Source organism: Eucyclogobius newberryi, unplaced genomic scaffold (genome assembly GCF_026437365.1).
Source record: "Eucyclogobius newberryi isolate DKJ021-1_F unplaced genomic scaffold, fEucNew1.0.hap1 SCAF_16, whole genome shotgun sequence".
In the NCBI taxonomy this organism is placed as follows: Eukaryota; Metazoa; Chordata; class Actinopteri; order Gobiiformes; family Gobiidae; genus Eucyclogobius; species Eucyclogobius newberryi.
In genome coordinates, this window is record NW_027315790.1 from 18,067,544 (window position 1) to 18,093,245 (window position 25,702).

The window sequence follows — 25,702 nt, forward strand, 5'->3', positions numbered from 1 at the left end:
CTGTGGGCAGGCAAAAAGATGACAAAATTGACATGTTGAAGACGGAGTGATTAAGTTACCTGTTACAGCACCGCTCCAGCGCATATATCAATATGAACCGTGGCAGACGGAGAAGATGAATTGGATGCGTCTGAATGGTTGTGAAAAAAAAAAGCAAATGGTAACTTACCCACAGCAGAAAATAGAAACCAGAGGCGTATTTTATGGATACAATTTTCTGTGTAATATCAACATTTTGATGCCAGACATTATGGTGAAAAACGGCTGATGTAATTCACTCCCTGGCCCTGAGATGCTCAAGAGACCAATCTTCTCATACGTTGGAATTGAATGGATTTCAGCGGTTACCGGCTGAATCATTTTCTTGTCCGACTCCTTTTAGCCTATTGTTTACAGATACGCCTTCTACCGTGGCTGAATTCTTATGAGGGCTGAATAATGTTTGCACTGTTCCAAGCAAAGAAGCAATGGAACAAAAGAAAGATATTGATATAAAATACTAGAAGGTAGAGTTGATGGTAAATTGTTTTCAGAGACTGTTTGGTGGAGACTAGAAACAAATCAAGCAGAAACATACTTCAGTGCATTTGAGTGTTTGCACTGTGTGGATGGGAGGTTGTATTTAAGCTTAAAAATATAGAAAATGCTAATTCTGATACGTTTACACCAATGTTTATTCATGTACTCAGCTCGGTTAAATAAAAAAGAAATAAATAATCACACAAGGATCAATAAGGACACTAATAATGGCTAATTAAACTGATATCCAACTGATATATACACTACTTAAGATCATATTTTAAAATCCAGAGAAGGGGTCTCCGCAGGGAAGACAACTAAATCTGACTGCATTCTTCAGAAGTTAAGGTCTATACAATAAATGGAAGGCAAAGAAATAGTTTGGCTGCGATTGAAAACTTTTTTCTTGAGATTGAAAAACAGACCATGATAAAGTGAAACGAGGTGGCACAGTATGACTTCTCTGTTTTTATATTTCTGTTTTCCAGTGATGTCAATAAAACATTGCCTAATCCATGCTTTCTTCTGAATATGATACAAGGGCTTACAATTTGGAACGCATCATTTGGACCGTTTACGATCTGGATTCGTTTCACAGTTGAAGAGGGTATTTGAACCGAAACCTTAAGAGACACTGCTGGGCACATGCACTTGCCAAATGGGCCATTTATAAAAGGTTGGCTCCAGCCCCACAGAGTGAATGCTGGCAAAGGCATGAAGCCCACCTCAGTGCCAACCAAGGGTTTTGTTTGGCATGTGTCTGTGTAGTATGGCTTTTCTCCTCCAGACACTGGCCCAAGTACAACCCAGCATTAGCTAGCAGAAGCATTAAAAGCATTAAAGGGAAGTATTAGAAAGCAAGAGGTGTAAAATCGACAATCAATAAGTAAACACAGGGAACAGATGCTCAACATTATTGACATACAGTTATAGAGCTCGGGATTGTGACTTCACACATTTTCAGTTGGTCTAATGTGAAACCAAAGGTGATTTTATGTGATTTTAAGATGCTGAATTTTATACTTTTAGATTTATAAATGTATTTACCAATAGTGGCTTAGCCGTTCATCAGGTGCTTTGGCTAATATCTATGCACATTTAGCACACCAGCTACAAACAGGGCAGATTTCCATGATAATGGACAATTCTTGATGTTCCAGCCAAGCAGCATTTGGCATTATATATAGATATATTACATACAGTAAAATCGATTCAAACACAAAATAAATTAATACCTAATGAAATACATTTCAGTGTGTTAAAACAAACTGATCGAACTGTCAAATATGATTCACGTCAGAGAGCCCCCTGATCCATTGAGATGCATCAGACCGATTTCATGATTATTGTATTGCATATAACTAATATGTGAATATGTTGCACATAAAGCATGTGATATACTCCCTTAGATGAAATGAGCAGAGAAGCTGCTTGAAGTCAGTTACAATCAAATCAATATATGTGTTTGGAAAGACATGTGTCTGGATAGAATTTAAAGGTCCAACATATTGCTTTGGAGATACAAGAGTAATAAGCTGTCTATTAAATGATAGTGCTGCTGTTTTTATCGTATCTCACAGGTTGAAACTGTCAATTCTAACTATACAGGAAAATCTGCCAGTATGCCTTTCCAAGATAGCCCTTGTTTGATAGCAGCAGGGCCACATACGCAATCTTAACTGAGGCTATTACAGCATAAAAAGAGCATCAGGGACAATGCACTATTTAATTTGAAGCACCAAAGAGAGTAGAGAGGAAAACAAAAGGCAAAAATAGAAAAAGTAATTTATTCTGGCTTGTTTGAACCCGTGAGAGAGGCCTATTTTGAGAAAAAGAGGAGGTGTGGAAGACAATGCGTTTTTTTAAAGGAGGCGCTTCCCCCAGTGTACTTCATGTGCCAGTCAAGCAGCGACATAAACACACATTGAGACGGATTTCCATAGCCATACTTTTTAAATGCACTAGGGGTGTACACACTCTCTCCTCTTTTTTTGATTTGCTTTTAGAATGACGGCTCTGTGTTAGGCTTGTGCGATATCCAGTGCACAGGTGAGCAGAGAGAGGGAGACAGAGCGCCCGAGCAGAGTGTGGAGGAAAAAAGGAAAGCACATGAGGCCGGTTATGCAGAAACACACATTAAATGTAAGGCTGGCTCCTCTGTTATGAGGAAAGGAGAGAGGAAAAAGCTGGGCTGGAGTGACAGGATGGGGGCATGGAACATAATGTTAATGGGATTTGTGCTAGCCTTATGTTAGTCAAAAACAGCAGCTTTTCAAACAATGATATCCAGTTGTAAAAGTCATAAGCCAAGACCCAACTGGGCTGTCATGAGCCCACAAGCAGCCGCTACGCCCTGTATTGGTAAACAGCACTCTTATGCACTGAATTAACAACACAATCCCTGGGGAAATCAAGTCCCTCTGCTACAAATGGACACCCCTTTGCTCACCCCCCACACGCACTCCTCATGAGTTTTATGGTTTCAAGCTCAATAAGAGAGTTATTATTAAATCATGCTCACTGAAGTCATGTGCCGGCCCTTGTCTTATGGGGATCCAGTGTGCTTCTTTGCTTTTGGCTGAATTCATTAAAATACATGATATGTTATAAATAGTTATCGATTGTTGCTGCGGGCAAGAAATTTAGCACAGCCTTCAGGTTTTGAATCTTCAGAGAAATTCTATTACCATGTAAAAAAGCATTTGGTTAAAGCCATTTGTTCACATTCATCACAATTGGATGCTCATTCTTTGGCAGCCCATGCAGCTAAAATACTCTGCTGGAGGTCTTTACGCAGGCAATACATAAAACATCAAGCATGTACGCCAGGAATAGTACACATCTACACAATAAGAGGTGTGAAAAGTGGATAAGATTCTTGCGGTGCCACATTAAAGCGCTCTAATAAAACATCTGATTCTGTTTGTTCTGTCGTCTCTGCTGGAGACCAGGTAGCAAACCCTTAACTGTGGCTTCTCACCCACCGCTTAATCTTACCCACAATCACATTCAGTGACAGGAGCACAAAGCTATCCAGTGAGCCCAACAAGGCTCCGCTATTATGTAACCACTGACAGCTGGGCTTTCAAGGGAGGGGTGAACCCCATCCGTGTGGCAGTACTTTGTGTCAACCAGACGTGACAGTCAAGAAAAGGCCTAGGCAGAGAAAGGCTATTATCAGAACGGGCAGAGGCACCGGCCTGCGATGTCAGGCATGTGCTTCAAACTGCATGGAGCAAGTAAGGCACCAGGTGGATGTACGTGAGTAATAAATACACAAATATTACAGATGGTAGAAATACATTGTAAATTAGTTCATTATTTCATATTATTTAGGCAATTATGTTTTAGTAGGGTAAAATAACCCTAACTACACACAAAAATACAATGAAACCTGTTTTGCAAGCTGAAATGACTACAGAGAAACTTTCAGTGGGGGATCCGGGTCGGTTGCGTATGGATCTTTTGGGCTCCTGGACTGAAACGTTTTTCGATGCTTCAGTTGACTCCTTTAGGCCATGAATACACACCAGAGCCAAAAGACCCAGAATAGCAGTGCATAATAGACAGACGGCCTGTTTATTTTGCCACTCTTTCCATGTAATTCCCTGTTGTTTTAGAGTGGAATTACTGCCAGTGGCGACATTCCAGGACATTCAGACTAGAGAAGCAATTGTACAAGATGAGGAACAGGGTGGATGTCACAGAGACCCAGCCTTCATTAATGCCAAATAACCCATCACTCAAAATGTAAGATATAAGTCAACTTTAGTTTGATAAGGACAAAAAACAGGCCACTCAAAAACATTATTGGCTATTTATCATTTAAAGTAACCTAAAGTGTACATTTTAACAAAAGCATTTAGGTGTGTTTCTGCTGTTTATAATTATTTTATTATAAAAAAAATATTTATACAGCACAATATAAATTGCTGATATAAATTCATATAGGTTGGCCTTCTACGAATTGTTATTTTTGTTTGTTTTTAACCAAAATATTTTATAAACCAGTTATTATTATTGCAGTAAAGATTTACATAAGACAACTGCATATGCACAGGCTTGTTTCTTGTATTAATAAAGTGAGTGATAAAGCATAAGTACAAGCAGTGCAGCCTTATGTGCAGCTGGACTGGAGCTCACACTGTTGAGCCAGAGACTGTCAAGTCTAGATAGAGGTCATAGTACAGCAACCGCTTCCTCCAACACACAGGCGTTCCACTGGCACTGAAGTGCAAAAAAACACTTGGATTGCTGAACCAGTAAATATTTGATTACAATCCTGAAACGTATCATATTCAAGTGTTTTTATATGACATAGTTTTAGTAGTCTGACGTATTAAATCTAATTTTAACGTACTTTTCTTGAGATAAAATCGTACTCCAGTCCGGGTTTTGCAATAAACCGAAGCCTCAATTTACTGTGCGCTTTCAGCGCCGCAGCACTCACTGGCAACCTTAAAGATTCCTCCGCGGTTCTCTAGTGTGTGCGTGTATCTGACTCTTGTTTTACAGCACTAAAAGACCATGCATTTTCTCTATATGACACGTGAAACACAATATGATATGTAATTTTGAACAGAATTTAACGGGCAAGCTATCGCATAGCTTTTTATTGCCTGAAAAACATGTTGAAGGAACTTGTGGTACTATTTTGTTCCAGCTGTCCTGTCTTTCTAATGCATACAATACATTCCAGTGTCGTTCCGCGGTGTGACGAGGCCCTGCCTGCTGTTCCTGTAAACTCCCGCCTTGACTCAATGAGCGAGATCGGCAGAGAAGAGAGAGGAAAAGCTGTGTAGGGCCCAGGCTATAGCAAGTACACCCACAGCTCCCTGCACAGCACCCAGCTCACAGCACAGCACCCTGCACAGCACCCAGCACACAGCACAGCACCCAGCACATAATCCTACACAGCACCCAGCACATCATCCTGCACAGCACCCAGCACACAGTACAGCACAGTACCCTGCACAGCTCCCTGCACAGCACCCAGCACATAATCCTGCACAGCACCCAGCACATCATCCTGCACAGCACCGAGCACACAGTACAGCACCCATCACAGAGCACAGCACCCTACACAGCACCCTGCACAGTACCCAGCACAGCACCCTGCACAGCACCCTGCACAGCACCCTACACAGTACCATGCACAGTACCCAGCACAGCACCCTACACAGCACCCATAGCCAGCACCCAAATGAGTCCCAAGTACAATCAGGCAACACACTCAAGATTTGCAACAGGGAAGATTTAACCAGTACAACTGACTCAATTAAATAAAAGTTCAAAACAAAAACCCCGTCTAAATCAGCTTTATTTAGCCTACTGGCATATAACCTTGAGCTAAGATTAACACACGCGTTCTAAACCAACAGCTTGAAAAATCTAAATAAAATCAAAATGAACTTCAACTCCAATATCTGTGCCTGATGTTCGCACCACCGTTTGCTACGTTTGAATAAAAATATTTCTTTTTTATAGCATGCATGACAGATGCCATCTCGGGTAATTTACAAGTTAAACCAGATTCTCTTGCATCTAAGTGACAGTTTATGATCTTTTTTTTTTACTTTGTTTGTCTGGAGATTGCCAGGCAACTAAACTAGTCCTATAACAAGAAGCGCTGAATAAAACTGCCATCTGCTCTCCTGCCCAGTAAAAGTAAATTCATTTGTGAGACCTAATCCTACACTCCCAAACTAGATTGATTTTTAGACCTTGGTCACCCATTGCAGCAGCCAGACTTGTTGTTTCATCTTAATTGTACTTGTCATGTTGTGAGAGAAGACGCTTGTGCATTGTTTGTCATGCAAAAACATAACAATTCTGTGATGAAGAGAGAGGCTATTGTTGTCATGACTATAAAGCAGGTCATAGCATGCTAATCCCCTTTGGTGGGCTGTCTGCTGGCCATTCTGAGTCTTTCATATTATGAAAGATGGATTAAGCCAGGTTTGATTAAGAAAACGTTATCCTCCAGCCTCCACTCGGAAAGTGTTGCCTCTCTTCAGGTGAGGGGCTCTTATTTCTGCTTGTGACCCTGTTCCCTGACAGATCACTGCTGCCCTTGACCCCACAGCACACTGAGGGCAGAGACCTTTTGGCTTGGATGACAACCTTTCCCTTAAGTGTGGCCCAGCTTTATCCTTCCTGCTTCATGCCTGTTAAAGCAGAGATTGTTTTACCCCTGTGGACCACGAGCCTTCACAATGCCCATTGAGAGTGAGAGGTCAGAAATCTTGGTGGTGTGACCCTAGCTCGGGGCTTTTGTAAGACTTCTGCCTTTTATCCCATTCTCCACCCCGGCTCAAATTATGTCGTACACTTCGACCAGGAGTCTGCACTTAGAGCGTCTTCGTAAAAACTACTACAACAAAACAGTTTATCTGAAAGAATTTGAACATTCCATGTTATCACAATATCATGCCTGAAAGAGCTTTTTGATGTCAAATATAAAATATTCTATTCTTATTGAGTGTTAAAAAAATCTACTTATCTACTTACATGTAAAAGAAGGTATTTTAATAAATACATGAATTACTCTTAATATTTATATTTTCCACTTACTGTGGAAAAGCACAAGTATTACAATTTGTGACATTCTAAATGCTTTAAAGTTAACCTTTAGGAAAATATTACAGCTGGTTTGAGCTCCCTAACATACATAATAGAAATGAACAAGACATAGTTGTACTCCAGGTGTGTCAGTTGAACTTGTTACACATCTTTTGAAAAGTTGGCCCATTTGGTCTAAGGTGGAGTCTTCATAAGGAGAAGCACAAGTCACACTTAGATTTGCTTGAATCATTTAGAAGCAACATCAAAGATATGCTCCCTCATTCTCTAATAACCTTCATAATAGGGCCACTTTAGTGGATCATGTAATTGGCAATGAAGATTTGGGGCAGCTGTTGTTTTCAGTGTTGATTTACCGCAATATGCCGCTTTTTGAATTATTTAGTCAAACTCTGTTCTTGATTTGGGAACTGCTCCGACTGCAAACAAGAGTGTCTATCTCAATCTGAAGGGTGATGATGGTCTGTGTGAGTGAATAGGACAACAGCTCCTTCCTTTATGGCTGTAATTAAAGCAGAGGTGGGTGGAAGAGTGTGGGAAACAGGACACTGCTGGTTCATGAGGGACACCTAGTGGATGGACAAAATAGGTGCAGTTTGAAAACTGCTGTCTGGCAACAAAACATTTAGGCAATCCATCTGTAATTTAAGAACTGAAAATAAAGTTTTGTTTTTTTAACCATTAAAAAAAACTTGTAACCGTGTGATGAGTTTCCCTTATTGTTTGAGTGCTCAAAGCACAAACTTGTTTTATGTAGACAGAGTCATCAAGTTCATATTACTCATAATGATCAATTGTAAATATTTGTGTGTGTTCCATACAATATGTGTGTGTGTGTGTGTGTGTGTGTACACTATGTTTTAAGTAATGCAGAATAAGTTTAGACAGTTTATTCATGGGTTTCCAGCAATGGATTCCTCCTGATTTGAAACATTTCTGAGGATCTTTCCCCAGTCAAGAGATTCAATATTTTGATTTGAATTGGGAAATTGCTATGACAATGAAGGACCGTTGCCATGATAATGCTTCAAATCAGAAGGAAACCTATGAATGGTTAAAATTTGTGAAAAAAGATTTTTTTATGTAACTCAAGTATATCTTCCTTCAGCAGCAACGTAGGTGCACAATCTGTCCATCAATCTAGCTCCAGAGCAGCTAAGATAGGCCAAACTAATTGAAAGGGGTGACCCACAGTTGGCAGCTGAAGTGCATGCCCAGCTCTGATCCGTGCAATAAGCCAAGCTCAATAATCACAACGGGAAGCCTCGGCTCGACTCCAGCAGGAGCACGGCTGGCTCGGATTAAGGTAGGGGAGTTTAATTATGAACAAAGAAATGAAGTTCCCCAAATCTCTGGCTCATGGGATAAATTTAGCCAAAACGATCTTCTCTCTGTCGAAGCATCTTGTGCCACTTGACAATCAGCCTCCTGAGGGATGAGTCGGGTGGGAGATGGAGACAGGGATGAAGTGCCACTTGGGATATTGCTTCAAGGACTGCTCTCCTTGTTAAACTCATTGCTGTGGGCATAAATATAGCCAGGCGTCAGATGATTTATTGACATGCCCTCCCTCTTTTCCTCCTTGCTGCCTAACAAGCCCATGGACAAATGAATTGTCGAACTGGAGGAATTTTACCTTGATTTACACTCCTCAGCTAGTGCCTGTGGGAAACAGAGGAAGGCATGAACAGGTACTGCTAAGGTCGGGAACTTGAAATCTAAACAAAATATAATATATATATAATCCAAATATAATCCAAGCTCAATTTAAAGCTATTGTCTTTATAGTAAAGGCTTTGATATGTGCTTTGTTTGATCTTTGTACATTAGGATTATTGATGATGCTGTTGGAAGAAGTCTCCCCTTGAAACAAACAAAGCCGTATTAAAAAGTAACTCTTCAACAAATATTGAGAAACTTGTTGAAAGCATCATGTAAAGCTGTTTCCTTTAGCTAAGTCTTGGGAATCCTCAAAGCTTTAGCTAGGCCTGCAGCTGCAAATGATAAACAATTGAACACAGTTAGCAAATATAGTGGAATTATTGCATGGCCTGTTCCCACTAAGCACTGAAGGTAATAATTGTACGTTTCATAAGCTGTCAGAGCCATGTGCTCACTTGTAATTATTCAGTGTGGCCCACTCCCTTCCTCTGTCCTCCTGCCTCTATGCGGCTGTCCTTGCTACGGGTCCAAGGGTGGCGCGTCACCACTGATTCTCTCTGACAATGAGCTACTTGCACCAATTTACTCACTTATGCTAATATGATTGACATTTCATTTCAGCATGTTCCCCTCTCCTTCCAGCCCCTGCCACGGAGAGGCCTGCTCGAGACAGGCCGTAATCACTGACAGGCTCATTAAAGGGAGATTGCATGCAATTATCTTGCTAATTCAGAAGGTTCTTTTAATTTGGCAGCATAAAATTGTCATTCTCATAAATGTAATCGTGCTCATTCCCTTTCAGACTCTTTTGAAAAATAAATAAGAGCAGGCTATGTGTCCTCACGTCAAAAAAGAAACAATGAAATGCAAAGTATGGTCATGGTTGAATAATTATCTTTAGAACGCTTTAATTTGAGGCTATGCTTTGGAACAGTCAATATTGCCCCCTACTGAATGTTTGTGGTGTTACAACACTTTATTCATTAAGCATATTTCATGTGACCAGCACAGACTCCATGTGCTTTGGACTACATGAGAACAATTTACAGTACATACAACAAGATTCAGTGTTTGCATTCATGTCTAGGGTATTACATTATAAAAGCGTGTTATAATAAATATGTTTTGTGAGTTTTACAACCTCATCAATGAATAGGACTCAAGATCTATTACTGATTGCAAAAGTTATTGACACAGTAACTGCAACGTTATTACCAAAGTAATACAAAAATAAAAAATCTTAATATTGAATAACCCTGTCTATATTTTTGGGTATGTGTGTGAGCACTCAAGGTCGAGCAGAATAATCATTTCTTATTTTTCCCATATTCTTATTAAGACATACTGTGAAACTGCATGTGGACACCCGAAACATTTTCTGAAAGAAACAGGCTGACATTTAGGCTGACGCTGAAGAGCTCATCATATAAACATTGAGGAAATAACTTTTCTATTCTGGACATGCAAAATATACATAATGCACTGGGATAGAATACGAGAAATTGTATTCTAAATGTCAGCCCATACAATTTCACTCAGCTGTATGCCATAATATAACCAAGTCACTTTTATACCATTGTTCACATTGGTTTTGGAATGTTGATTAAAAGCACCTCAGATAATACTGTTTTTTATTATGGAGTAACAGCATAATACAGTTGCTGCAGTAGGGTGTTTGGAGTTGTATTTTTGCAAGTAACAGCTGCTTAAACGTTTGCATACACATTGCAGAACACATGACACAACCACTTAAACATTTCTGACTCAACCTCAGAACAGTACTGTTGGTGTTTTTTCTATACTTCCACACTGTCATTTCTGCTCCTCTCCAGTGCCAGCTCTCCGGAGGCCCACTTGGTCATTTTAACATGAGAGGCCAGAACGCAGCTCATTCAACAACGCTGAGTGGATGGGAACGGCCGGGAGAAGTGGACTCTACATGAATGAGCGCAAACCCTTGGTATACAGTGGCTTGAAAATGGCATGAAAAGCCATTTTCAAGCCAATTGGGCTGTAGTGCCTAGCACGTCCCCCTCTCCCCTTCAGAACGTGCGATTCAATTACCTCCCATGCAAATGGGCCAGGGCTTTCATTTGTAGATGGCAACCCTGGTAACTCATATGGCATCTCATTGGTAATCTCTGCAATTAGACAGCAAATGCCTCTGTTTGTCAAGGTTTTGAGCGAGTGAAAGTGAAAGTGTCCAATTCAAGAAGCCAGGCCAAGGGAAATGAGGTTGGACATGAATGCAAACTCTCTTAAACATATTCCATAAAACCTAATCAGATGAAGTGAAAATGCTTCTCTTTTGAACTCTGAATCTTCAAAGAGGCCCTACTTTCTGCCTGCTGCTGACTCCAGAATTCAAATTACACTCAAACTGGGTAGCCCTATGCATTTCAGGGTGAAAACGTGAAGAATGAACTAATTTACAACAGCATAATCTGTTTGCTGTTTTCATAAAACTGTTGTTCAGTGTGTGTTTACGTTTCTGCAGAGATGTTATTGTTTATCTAACCCCCTCATGAATAAAACATTGCATAATCATTTCACAGCTTGTTGTTGCATTATATCAATCATTCACAAAGCGTGTGTCTCTTATTTGATTTACCAGGTATTATTCATGGCAAAAAAACAAGAGGTTGAAAAGTGAAACTGTGGAGACGCCTCAGAATGTGATTGTCCTCAATATTCTAGCAGGGGTTACATTCACTGTTAGTATCACGCACACCACTGATTTATTATTTATTTAAAAGTTATAATATTAGAAAGTAACGCAGGGTGAGGATTAGTACCCTTACTGGCCACAAGAGGGTGACCATGCATTATTTACAGGCTGAAGGAGGTCATAAGTCTGGCTCCCATCAACTGAGCAGGAAAGTCTGCACAGGATATAAGATGTAATGTATAAAGTAATATAAACATCGATTACAGAAAAGAAAATGGGCAGTAATTTTATCATATACAATAATTTAAAGAAGGTAAATTAATTATGTGTGAGGAAGTCATGCCAAACATTTTGTCATTTAAATCCAAAAAAAAAGAATGCAAAACTGTTGTAAAAAATAATAATAAAATAAATTTAAATTAAAAAAATAATAAAAATGAAAATAATAATAATAACAACAGTGACATTGGCAATATTTGTTAAATCATTACTTTTATTATTTTAGTAGATGGTGTGCTGCAGAAACGTTTCTACCAAAAAGTAAACCCTGAAACAATAATTCACTTCATTTGTAAATATTCTCTATCTGGAAGCTTTCAGTCTAAGATTATTTCAAAAATCTCAATGTAAAATAGAAACAATCCTCTCAAGTTGACAAATCAAAAATAATAATTACTGACTAGTGGACTACTAAAATAATCGTTGCAGACCTAACCATGACTCAAAAAAGAGTTGAAAGACACTGCTCTATAGGCCTATGTTTGGTTCTTCCTGTGTGTCAACTTAACCCTGTCAACACATAGATGATGTGCCACTGATCTTTGAGCACACTTCTCCTCGTCTGATTTGTACAGATGTTTTCCTCTCGGCTCCCCGTCTCAAGTAAACACTTGGGGCCATTTAGCCAACGAGCACTGCAGGATCAATGGAAATGTCACCAAACCTTGAAAGAGTGTCTGCAGCTGTGTGTCTTACAGGCAACACAGGGGTGACACCAGATGCTGAAACAAGCTAAGATGGCCAATAGATGCAATAGAGCCAGCCATGTTAATACTAGCTCATGAACTACATTTGCCTTCATGACATTAAGAAAAAGCCACTTATGTGCTCAAAGCAGAAGGTGCGTTCATTTTGTGGCCAGGGGAGGTCAGCACTGAGTCATTCATTTCAATAACTCCATCAACAAAATCAGATTCATGACGAAAGCTGATCGGACAAAGTCAAGTGAGAGATGGAGCGTAAAATGGATGGTTTTGGTTAAAAGAGTCTGCCCACAAAAACACCAAGGCAAAGGTTTGTGTTAGGGCTGTGCAATTGTTCAAATTAAGTCATTTCTAACTGTCAATTTTTCAGCTTTGGTCTTTTTAATTGAGAAGCCAAAGTTGAGAGGGGGAAAATGTACTTTAAACACCAATTTGAAGACATGCTTATTATTATGTAACGTATAAACATTGCAATATGATAAAATTATCCACATACAATGCCAGAGTAATACAAAACATTAATTGGTTTCATAGTGAGTCATAATGCATGAAGTCACTGTGCTATTTTTGGCTATTTTACGCGCTGTTTCCTTATAGAAATCTATTTGCTTTTCTATTTTCCTATTAATCTATATTTAATTCAAATTGTATTGTGAATATAATTATTGTGACTACATCCTTTTGATAAGTAAATGTAATTATTTAAAAGAGTGAAGGGTCCATTGACTTGGACAATGTTTATAAATGAAAACGTGATTCAAAAAATGTATATTGATAAAGGGCTGGGGTCTTTTATTGAAACTGGTATTAATAATAGAAAGAGATTGTGCTGTCATGTCATGATAGGAATTAAACTGTAGCTGTCATTTCCAAAGCAAATAAAGCGGAGGCCTGTGGAGGTGAGCCTGCAGCCTGTGTCCTCAGCCTCGCTGGCTCCTACAGCTACAAAGGGACAGACGGAGATTTGGAGCTAGCTCTTTTGTCAAGGTCCACATGGGGCCCAGATTAAAACAGTGGAAGTCACAGAGGGTGTCCTCGGGCCCTCCCCACTACCCTAACACGAGCGTTTACCTGCAGCCTTCCCACCAGGAAACCAAGGAGCCATCACACAAGGAAATGCTTCATTGTTTATTATTGGATATGACTCCAGTATGGAGTGATGTGCTTCTCCCAAGCCCAGACAAATATGTCATAGGAAACATTCCAATGGCCATAAAAAGGATTTCATTTTGGCATGGTCATTGCTGAGTATTATACAAAATTAAAATGTGTATAATTAAGTTTTTATACTTTAAATACTGTATGTGTGTTTGCTCTTGCCTGTATGAGTTTATGACAGTCAAGCTGGATTTGCATTATTCCATTTGTTCACGACTGTTCATGAAAAATGCATTCATTACTATTATGTATTTGCAGAACAGATTTAGTACTATATTTCTGTGAACCTACAAAATTAGGTGCAACTAACAATAAAATAAAATAATCTATCGTTAAGTTTAAATTGAGGTTAATGATTATTAAAACAATACAATGCTTCATCAAATTATATGTGCAAAAATACATTTTTACTGCAGTCTTGCTGTACACCAGACACTGCAGGACGCTGGGATCCTCTCGCTGTGCGTGTGAAAGTGAGTCTTTGTGTTCTTGTATGTATCTACACAGCACTAATTAATCACTGCTCGTTCCCTCCGAATATATCCATGCATTTCACTTTTAACACCTAAAGTTCAAAGGTCAAGCAGGGCAGCGATGGGCCGCAGCGTGAGAGTGTTGATTCCACATGTATCTCAACATATTTCAGCTTTTCTCGAGTCACCTAACACAGCGTTCCTCAACCTTTTTTCTCGTGAGGACCAGTACAATCAGAAGATGTTTTTCAAAGGATCATTTGAAGGGGGCAGGGCCAGTAACAACAGCCCAAAATGTGTACAAACCTTGTTCTAAATATTTTGTAATTGTTCTATTACTGATACTTGATGTTTATTTGGCTCTATATTTTCATAGTAAAACACAAGGACATAGCAACATATTATAAAAGAAAAATAAAGTACATTTTAATATATAAGTTTTGCCTCTGGGGCCTAGTAGCAGATGGCCCCCGGCCCGGTGGTTGGGGACCCCTGATCTAACCCATGTACATGCTAATTTGTTTTTGGAATTAGAACTCTATATTCAATTCTTAGTGATATCAGAATAAAGGGAATTGAGTAGATCAGTTTGCATCCATACTGGTGTAGAGAGATGTTTACATATAAACACCACAATATTTAAGACTTTGTGATCCAGAATTTCAGGTTTATTTCTTTTTGGTGGTATATGTTCATAAAAAATATAAATTTTCAAAATACTTTAGTATCAACACAGTGCGTGTGTGTTTCTCACAGACTAAGCTCAGATCCAACGAGGGAATGAGTAGAAGGGAAAGGGGGGTAAAAAAAGACACTCCAAGATGAAGGGCCAGCAGAAGAAAAGGGGCAATTACTGTTCCTTTCTTATGGAAATGGTAATGAAGTGGGACATGGGGCTGAGGACAATGGGGCCACAAGCAGGTTGAGCGTCACCATGTAAACTGCTTCCTGTTAGGGAGCCATTTAGCCCTCACTTTTACTGACTAACAAGCCATCTCCAGGCCAACTACAAAGAGGGTGCCCCTTCAAAGCTGAATCTGAGCAGTCTGTAAGTCCGTATAGGCCTTTCCCAGGCAGTCGGCGTCTAGCGGCACCTACCGCATGGCTGTGGCTTTGTAGCTGAACTATCATGGCGTCCTCAGCTCTCCTTCTGATTAATGCAGACATGTGGTGAACAACATTTTGTACAGTGGGACATACAGCTCCTCTTTTTAACACACATGCACTATATCTCTTTCAGAGTTGTAATATTGCTACAGTACCACAGTACCTCGTGTGTTCAACAAATCAAACTCAGCCTATTCTGACTTTGACCCAAGTACACTTACATGGAATAATTATTAGAAAGGGATTAACAAAACTAGTATATTATCATAACACTGAAGAATTGACAACACCGCCTTACTTACAGCTATAAATAATGTGATGCCCAATGAAAAGTGACAAATGCTAAAATGCTGGCTGGGTGGTTTTTAAAAAGCTGCAGACCATTTGACAACACTTACTTTGAGTCAAATTTACTAGTGGCATTAATAGTTAATCAGTTCCTTCCAGCTATATGTTTTTTAACTCATAAGACTTGAAGTGAAGTTATTCTGCCAAAAGGGGCACAGCCAGGCACCTACAGAGCCTGGTTAGTAGGGGGCAGTCCTCAGGGCTGTCTGCTAATGGGCCTGTCAGTGACTGAGGACTGTCTCTATTGTCTTTTAATGAGAGCCTTTGAAGTGGCCAAGTGTTAGCTGTTTGTACACCTGGGCTGCTGAGCCTGCATTCAGATTGGCTGTCTGTGCCATCCCAGGTAGCACTTTTCAGTCAGTTGCTGCTGCTAGCCTGGCGTGGGAAGGCAGTAAAAGTAGACCAGCCCCCTTTGTTTACCCCCTCTGGTTTACGGCGCAGAAGCCCCCACACTGTATTGAGGTCCATGCTCCATGAGTTCCAGTCTGCAGGCAGAAGCTGTCTGCTTCTGAGGGAATGGACAGGCACTTCCTTCAAAGTAGCAGGAAATGTGTGATTTAACAATATCATCACAGAAGAGGAGGAATTCCATGGGTTTCCATGGGTTGAATGGGAAAATGTCCTGAAAATGTTACATATTACGGGGAGTTGAGACCCATGAATAGATAGAAATCATTTGAATGAATAGTTTTTGCACATAGTCCGAGACATCCACATTCAAAACTCCGGCCACACAGACACTGAAGGTAAAAATGATTAAGTGTCTTACCCAAGGACATAACAGCATCATGCACAGAGGGACCGGAGACACAAAAATCAGCCTTTGGGTCAGTGAAGTGGGTTAGGTACCAACTGAGCTACAGCCATCCATACACCTGACACAACACAGGGCAAAGGCTGAAGCACAATGTAAAGATGAAAGTGCAGATGAAAATGGGGGTGCCATCTAATCCCAGAGGATTGGCTGCAGAGCTCTCAATTAAAATGATCCAAGCTGATCATTGATTATTAGAGACTGAATCTCAGTCTTGATTAAAATGTAATTAATTGCACAACTCTAGCTACAATGTAAGTATGAAAAGTGCTTTACAAATGATTAATTGGAAAAAAATATGTTGCCAAACTTCATAGGGCCTTCATAGGCCATGAAATTCTAGAAATAGAATCAAAGAAATATCAAAATCAAGTTGAACTATTCACTTCCATTGCACTTGTGCACTATAGAGATGAGAATATTTACATTAGATTATGGTTCAAAAGGATGAATTACTTTAGTTTGCTGTGCATTATCAATCTCCTTTAAAACTCATTACATTTTTGATCTAGTAAGTCAATTTAGTTTATCCTCATTTGTCTTATCTATTGGCGAGATTATCAGTAAAAGCTGTGAAAAGTTTTGTTTATCTATGCTATAACACTTCGATTCGATTGATGAGCCTCACATTATAGTCAACTCTAAAGTACCAAAACATACTGCTAACAGCAATTTACTAATGTAAAAAAACAACAGAAAATATACTTTTTCACAGTGATAATATATACAAAACTCAATAGTTGCATATTTCAAGGATGGTTCATAACATTTAGCCCAGTTAGTCTAAAGTACAAGTTTGGTTAAAAAACAGCAGAAATCACATTGCTGTATATCCCTGCATAGTTCACATCACTGTGTATGTTTTAAATATTTGCCCTGAGTCACATTTCACCATGTTCCATTGTTTGATCATCATTCATATTTTGGCAGGTTTAGGTGAGAACTCATGGGTAATTCATAGAAAAGTGACACGGTTTTGTGTGAAGCGCTAATTTTAATTGTGCATTTATAGAGAGGGGAAGTGTGGAGCTCTGAAGTCACACACCTCTGACTCTGGGTAAATAATGTCAGAGCTGCAGCTATCATTAATCCTCTGTCTTCTTTAACACGTACTGTTTGTCAGTGGAAAATAGCCTCTGCTCTTTTGATCTGCCCGTGGCTTCGTTGCCGTCCCACTACAATGGACACTACATATTCCAATAGATACTTCTGAAAGTGCAGACAGCAGGGCTCGCTATGAAGCAAGGTCATGATTAATATTAGCTAATATTTACTAATGTCCCCCGAACTCTGAGCCAGAGCATGGCTCCTCGCCTCAAACAGGCTCCAATGATCTCACTGATGTGTGTGTAGGTGTGTATGTGCATGTGCACACAGCTGGGGGCTGCACAGGGCAGATTTAACTGTGTTTTCTCACACACTAGTGTCTGCTGACCTCAGCTGCTCATATTTACATCGACCCGCACCCACTGCACAGGAAAAAACTAGGAAACAGTGAAAAACAAAGCTGCGAAGAGGAAAATACAGAAGAACATAGCTTCACTACCACCTGTCAAATAACATCAATAAGTGAGGCTAGTGCACTGTGTAATATAGCTCACAATCTGTGAGTGTGAGTGTGTGTGTGTGTGTGTGTGTGTGTGTGTGTGTGTGTGTGTGTGTGTGTGTGTGTGTGTGTGCGTGCGTGCGAGCGTGTGTGTGTGAGTGTGTGTGTGTGTGTGTGTGTGTGTGTGTGTGTGTGTGTGTGTGCGTGCGTGCGTGCGAGCGAGCGAGCGTGTGTGCGTGTGTGTGTGTGTGTGTGCAGTAAAGGTCTTCATTATAGAGGCCAGATAAGATACATGAATGGAATAAGTTTATAGACACGACCCACTGCATCTATTTTCAGAGTTAGAGTTAGAGATGCGCCATCGAACAAAGTTTTTAAACTTCCTTTGTGTTTCGGACACTATTATTAATTGATTATCTCAAGTGAATAGTGTAAGTGTCACATTATAAACAAAATTATGAAATGTTATCAAATGAAAAGTAATTTATTTTAAATTGATTTGTCTACTTACAAACAAAAATATAATTCATATTTACTAACATTAACCGTTTGAGGAAAACAACATGGTGCAACATTTGTAGGAATGCATTATTTCAAATTAAATGTATGTTTTTATAGAATTATTCTGCCTGTTGAATTTCATTTTGTAATAAACTTACCTTCCGAAATATTATGTTATATTCACATTGTGAATAGCTTTTTAATCTGTTTTCTTTTCAATTGAATTGAGTTACCGGTAAATGTTATAGATATGTCAATGTCAATGCAAAAGTTATACATATATATATATACATACATATATATATTATTATTATTGTTCTATGGAGTTATAAGACATATATATATATATATATTTTAATAAGTCTTTGAATATACATATACAATTTTTTTGTTGTTGAAATGTTAGTGTCTAGCGATAGTGTTTTTAATGTAAAGAGTCTGAAAACAGATTTAGGATTAAATGATCTTAAATTATTGTGTTGTTTAAGGGAACAGTCTAGTTGTGTTTCTACCCACTTAGACAGTTTAAGTGCAGAATTGTTTCAAAAAAGACACTTTTTAGCCAAACATCTTGATAACTATCTGATGCCACGTGATGCTGTCTCCAAAGACCCCTGGCATTAGCATGCTAAAGGTCCTACGTCTACAGAGAGGCTCCCACGTGAGCTCAGGCAGGGACTGAGGGGCAATTACTGTCCCCACTAATTCTTTTTATCCTTTTCAAAGGGAGGGTGATTAGAAGAGGAAAGTTTAGATTTCCTGAACTTGAAGTGGAAACGCAAAAGTGTCAGACGAAGGCCAGGCCTCAATCCACATCTGGAGGACTGACTGTGAGGAAGTGCTGGGACAGGACACAGAGCTGATGACCAGCTTTTATTAACACATGCTAGTGATGAGTGGTGGTGTTCACTGAATTACAAGCCTTAACTTAAGAGATACTTACATAATAAGATGATTAAAGTATTGCCGAGAAAAACAAAACAATTGATAAAAAGATGCTCTTTTGTTGTAAATAGAGTTGTGAATGAATATAGAATACAATATTACAGTCATTAACTGCAGGGTTTCATTTAGGAGCTATTTATGTGAATTTCAAGACAACAGCAAAACTGCTTCGTGTTGTGTTTGGTGCTGTTACCAGCCTCAGTCATAAATCGCAGATAAGTCCAGAGAGTTACGGTACGTTTAGTGAGTGTTTTTTCTTCCCAGGCCTGACTCATCTGCCTCCTTATGTTTACTGATTTAGGCCACTCCAGCTCACTGGAAAATATGCCTGCTTATAACTGTCCCTTTGTGAAGCACCAGCCCTCTGTAATATTTCTCACCTAGGTGAGTGTGTGCCCAAGTCAGAGCAGAGGCTATGCAGATTAACCCTGTGCTTACCGGACTGGTCTGAGGCCGGAGGAGCGGAGGCACTGTGGGAAACCTCAGCGGGATCTTCAGGCAAACTGCACCTTCTGCACAGACGTTTGCTCACCGTGGGATGGAGACACGGCTCAGATTGGAGCTGCCAGTCAAGACCTCCAGTAGATGCCAGAAGTGAGCTAACCTGAATAACCCACATTCAGAAAAGATAACTCAGATACAGAATATTTCATGTAAATTTGAGCGTGTATGTATTCAGCATTATATGGAAAGAGATGTATTAACTATTTTTTAAGTTTCAAAAATGTATATGTTAAAAATCATTATAGGCATTAGATAAACAGTTTGGCCAACTTTGAAATAACCTGATGCTAAGGCAGGGTGAGAAAATCAAATATTCAAAATAAAAGTGATTATTTATGGTTCTCCTGTATATCTCAAATTCAGTCAGATTCATTATAACCCTGTTCTGTCCCACCTCCATCATAGAAACCTGTGCATAAAAGGCAGTTTCTCCTGTTGTATGCCGGCTTAGTGGAGCCTAAGGCCTGTTTAATAGGGAAATGTCCGTATGCGTCTTTAACACTCTCAGTCTCCAATATAAAACTCTCTCACACAGACAGACGCAGGGCTAGTGAGGAAGAGGCTGCTGAATGATGTGGCATGGAAAGGTGTGAGAGATCCCCTTTACATTTATGGCCTCTGTGGAACAGGAGGAAGTGGTGCAGTAAAGTGGAGTCGCGCTCCACAGAGCTCACTCAATTCCAAGTCCAGCGCAGACACAGGAGCAGCAGACACAGGGCAAAGGAAACTGAGGAGGATGCTTTTGACATGAGTAGACACTGTTAAACAACATTTATGTGATGAGAGACTACATATTAGTACAAATAAAAGTTTCAAACAACATCCTGCTGAGATACATTTACAATGTAAGACCTAGCAAGAAAAGCCATCATATTTGCAGGTCCAGGTCAAAGTGGGTCAAAGGGGTTTTGTTAGGCTACACATTTCACTAAAACAAAGACATGGTATTTAAGATTTTACTAAAAATGTTGCCTAATTTTCCCTAGTGTGACAATTTTAATAGCTAGAGGTAATTCCACAACTGTTACTTAGCATCCTTACTGTAAACAGAGGCCAAAATCCAAATGTATGATTTGACAAATAATACCTGATAGCACTTTTATTTTGTAAAATGACTGGGAAAATGTATCAATTGAGAGTAAATTGTGTCTGCATTTGGATGTAACGTCACTTATTGAATACATAGACAGAGAAATTCATTTTTAGAACTCAGCTCTACTTCCTGTAATATTGTATTAACCTTTATCCAACCCTTTGACTGATGCCTGATAAATAAATACATTGTGATAAATATTTAGCACAGGTACCATCCCACCAAACTAAATAATAAATAGAAAAACATGAAATCACATCCTATGCAACTTTCTTGTGAGTAAAGCATGGGAAATTGTTAAACAAGCAAACAATATTTAAAATAACAGAGTGCAAGCTGACACTGAGTCGTGGGGAGATCAAAATGTAAAAGTCAGAGAAATGTAAATGTTGATGTAAATTCAAGGAGCTGAGATCAAAGCAGAACACACCAGAAGTGTATTGGACCGTCCCGTCCTTCAGACTACAGTCAGTTATGGCTTTCATCAAGATCTCATCACAAGAATTAGACAAATAAAAGCAGAATACAGAGTAGTTCCTGCGTGTGTCCTAACCTCGTCCAGGTTGTGGAGGTTTAGCAGGCTTCAGAGGCAGTCGAGCTGGCCCATTATGCAAACACAGGCATCACTTGTGGGCCGTCCACTCTTTGGCACAACAGGAACACTGAGTCGCTCCTAATGGCTGGCACTCAGTAAACACAAGACGGGCCCATGTGGATTTGAGACAACAAAAAGATTAGCTCTATTTGCAAATATACAACTGAGTTCAAAGACAAGAACCCGCTTCCCCGCTTCCCTTTCTTTGTTAGAACACACAGCTTTGAATGTGTAGGAAATCAGACTCACACTCTGGCATAATGTAAACACCAATACACAACACACAATTTGCTGCCGTAACTATATTTGTTTTGGTTATTTAGGACAATTTAGGACTTTGGACTACGACACAGTCTTCAGTTAGATTTGGTAAAAATGTACTGGATTTTAATGTATCCAAGGGTAAAATTTAAAGTAAAAGTAAATGTGGAAGTACTTGAATATAAAATATTTCAATACCAATTATAATAGTTAAAATATACTTAATTTATGATGAGATGATCAGATTTAGATAAAAATCTTGTACACGATATAAGATGTACTCAACACTTACGGCAGGGCTATTCAATTACACACTAGTTTCAATAATGATCATAAAACAGCTTCTATTTTCGATTTTTGTGAAATTTAAAATGCAAAAGGCTTTACAAACATTGCCAATCCAGAACTGAACCAAAATGTAACTGTGACAGGACAAACCCAGGCCGAGATGATCAGATTTAGATAAAAAACCCTGTACACGATATAGGAGGTACTCTTAAGGCAGGGCTATTCAATTACACACTAGTTTCAATAATGATCATAAAACAGCTTCTATTTTCGATTTTTGTGGAAAATAAGGCTTTACAAAGATTGATCAGCAAAATTTCCTATCCAGGACTGAACCAAAATGTAACTGTGACAGGACTATCCCAGGCCAGAATAAACCAAATCTAAACCAGGACCAAACCAGTAGCTTAAACAAGACAAAATAGAAGTTTAATTCTGTGGGACATCAGCTCGTTTGGAGGGCCTGATCTGTAGGCCTGATGTTCTCCAGACTAAACATATTGTGTGTAGATCCTTCTCTCCATATGTAAGGTGCTGACAGAGGAGATGCGCTCCGCCACAGAGGCGAGGTGTGCGCCCTTAACCCCGCCCAGACTCCCCATGAGGTCCCCGGGGGCCCTTAAATGTCGCGGCCTCGGCTCCCAAGGCCAGAATCAGTCTTAGGCCTTACCTCTCGTTATCCGCGGAATCAGCGAGCTCCGCGTTTGGGACACTTTATTTCAAAACCCGTCGGGAATAAACATGACTTCTTCCAGCCCCGACCAGCGCCTGGAGCATCTGCTGAGCGCCGTGGAGAGCGAGTTCCAGAAGGGCAGCGAGAAGGGCGACGTGACGGAGCGCGACATCAAGCTCAGCCTGGAGGACAGCGACCTGTGGTCAAAGTTTAAAGAGTTGACCAACGAGATGATAGTCACCAAAACAGGAAGGTAACAACACACTGGATCCACCTTTGAAAATGGAATGCAAATGTCAAGAGTGGAATTTAAAATGTGCAAATTTATATAAATAAATTAATATATTGAAAGCTGTGGTCAAACTAACGAACTCAAAAACAGATACACGCGGATAACATGGCGTCATCGTGGAGACACAAACGTAACTAACCCGTGCGCACGTGTTTGTAGGAGAATGTTTCCCGTGCTGAGAGCCAGTGTCTCCGGCCTGGACCCCAACGCCATGTACTCGGTGCTGCTGGACTTCGTGGCCGCGGACAATAACCGCTGGAAGTACGTGAACGGAGAGTGGGTCCCGGGCGGGAAACCGGAGCCCCAGAGCCCCAGCTGCGTGTACATCCACCCGGACTCGCCCAACTTCGGAGCGCACTGGATGAAGGCCCCCGTGTCTTTCAGCAAGGTCAAGCTGTCCAACAAACTCAACGGTGGAGGACAGGTAAGACAATCATGACGCACACATACTTATGCATTAGAATAAACATAATGGTGAGGACTTATCATGACGTGCTTGTTTTCTTGTTCTCAGATCATGCTGAATTCTCTGCACAAGTACGAGCCCAGAATCCACATCGTGAAAGTTGGAGGGATTCAGAAGATGATCAGCAGCCAGTCTTTTCCAGAGACACAGTTTATTGCTGTCACGGCCTATCAGAATGAAGAGGTAATGGGATAAACCTTCATATTTTGTATTTTAAAGTAATAGAAAGAGTACTGAAAATGTGCACACAGGTAAAAGCACGTTCATGTGACTAAAATGAGCTCTAGCCATTTAAGTTGATGCTATATACCATAAAATATGCATTAAAGTAGCATGTTAGATCAGTCTTTTATTAAACAAATATTTAAATAATCAGTTTAAAGCTGAACAATCCATATATTCTTTGTTATTTTTAGCTCTGGTCAATCTAAAGCAGCGATGCAGTGAAATGATATTGCTTTGTGGGTGTGGAAAGGAACAGAGACAGCCGTATACTGGCACTTTGATTACAAATATATCTGATTATAATTACATGGTTTTATTTGAATACCAAATTAGTAAATGTGTTTTTTTGAATTGTAGATCACTGCTCTTAAGATCAAGCACAACCCTTTTGCCAAAGCTTTCCTGGATGCCAAAGAAAGAAGTGACCACAAAGACGTTTCAGATCACAGCAATGACAACCAGCAATCTGGTTACTCTCAACGTATGTTCTTTACATTTACAATAGCTTTGACTACATTACGTATCTTTTTTATACATTTATATATGTATGTTTCTTGACCCCGACAGTGGGTGGTTGGTTCCTGCCTGGCCAGGCTCCGATCTGCCCCAGTAGCAGCCCGCCTCAGTTCAGCAGCTCAGCAGGTCACTCCTCTGGTTCCTATTGCGAACGCTATTCTTCTCTGAGGAACCACAGAGCTGCCCCATACCCCAGTCACTACCCCCACCGCTCACCCAGCACAAGTAAGTCTCATTTAGGATCATTCACACGACCACTTTATATGATCATGGTTTTAATATCATTCTGGGTGTTTTTACAGACAATTATATGGACAACACCTCAGGAAGTCTCCCTGCTCATGACAGCTGGTCTGCTCTTCAAATCCCCAACTCGTCAGGCATGGGCACTCTGTCCCACACCACCAACTCCACAACTAACTCAAGGTGAGCCTCATCTCCAAATATGTTCTTCTAATGATCAATGAGTCCAAAAAGGTGAATATTTAACACACTATGTTCCTCTTCTTCCCACAGTCAGTATCCCAGCCTGTGGTCAGTGGCCGGCACCACCCTCACCCCTTCTGGCTCTACGTCAGGGTCTATACCAGGAGGCCTGACCTCCCAGTTCCTGAGGGGCTCCTCATACACAAGCCTGAGCTCGTCACTGCCCGTGTCCTCGCCTTCGTCCATGTATGATCCCAGCCTAGGCGAGGTTGGCGTGGGAGAGGCCCAGTTTGAAAGCTCCATTGCCAGACTGGCAGCATCCTGGGCGCCTGTGGCTCAGAGCTACTAAAGGCTCCACTACAAAGACTGAACATATTCAGGAGTATAATAGAAGGACTCATAGAGAATCTGTGACTGTGAGGACCCTACGGTTACTTTTGACATAATGTATTTTAACATATTGGATATGTGCATTGACAATCATCACTTCCATTCCACCTTTAGATCCGTTTTGCTCTTACTGTACAAATGCCTGTTACAATTGTGCCTGTTTGATCAAATCTTGAGTATTTAGCCTTTATAACATTCCATGTATATGTGTGTATATAGAATAACTTAATGCTTTAACATTGTATTATGTAAATGCTTTTATGCCGTCCAAATGCCTTGCAAAATACTACTGAAGTGCCTTCTGGATCCTGGCAGAGCTGTCAGGACAACATTGCACAACATGTACATATATCTATTCATTATTTATGTCATTTAATAATAAATTAAAATGTGTCATTTCTGAACCTTGTTTTCATTGTTTGAAACTCTGAAGAGATAGGAAATCCTACATGCAAATCCCAGTCTTCATGGATGTGAATGGTTTAATAATGTTGAAACAAAAGTGCAGCTACAGACTCGGTCGCTCTAAACCAGTGGCACCTTTTTGTTGCAGTCTGCGTGTCGGTGTGACATACGGCTAGCACACAACCTTAATGCCAACACATTGACGCATAAATCATGAATAACTTGCCGCAACTTGGATAATAGATCAAAATATATACAGCCA

The 25,702-nt window shown here is 40.0% G+C and overlaps 1 protein-coding gene across 1 annotated transcript; it reads left to right on the forward strand.

The window, feature by feature from the left end:
* Positions 1–22,775: 22,775 nt before the first annotated feature.
* On the forward strand, positions 22,776–25,435 carry tbxta (T-box transcription factor Ta). Its single transcript, XM_072447766.1, has 7 exons — positions 22,776–22,973; positions 23,172–23,436; positions 23,527–23,661; positions 24,061–24,184; positions 24,271–24,444; positions 24,522–24,645; positions 24,736–25,435. The coding sequence occupies exons 1-7, from the start codon at positions 22,789–22,791 to the stop codon at positions 24,992–24,994; spliced, it is 1,266 nt and encodes a 421-aa protein (XP_072303867.1). The 5' UTR covers positions 22,776–22,788; the 3' UTR covers positions 24,995–25,435.
* Positions 25,436–25,702: the final 267 nt, after the last annotated feature.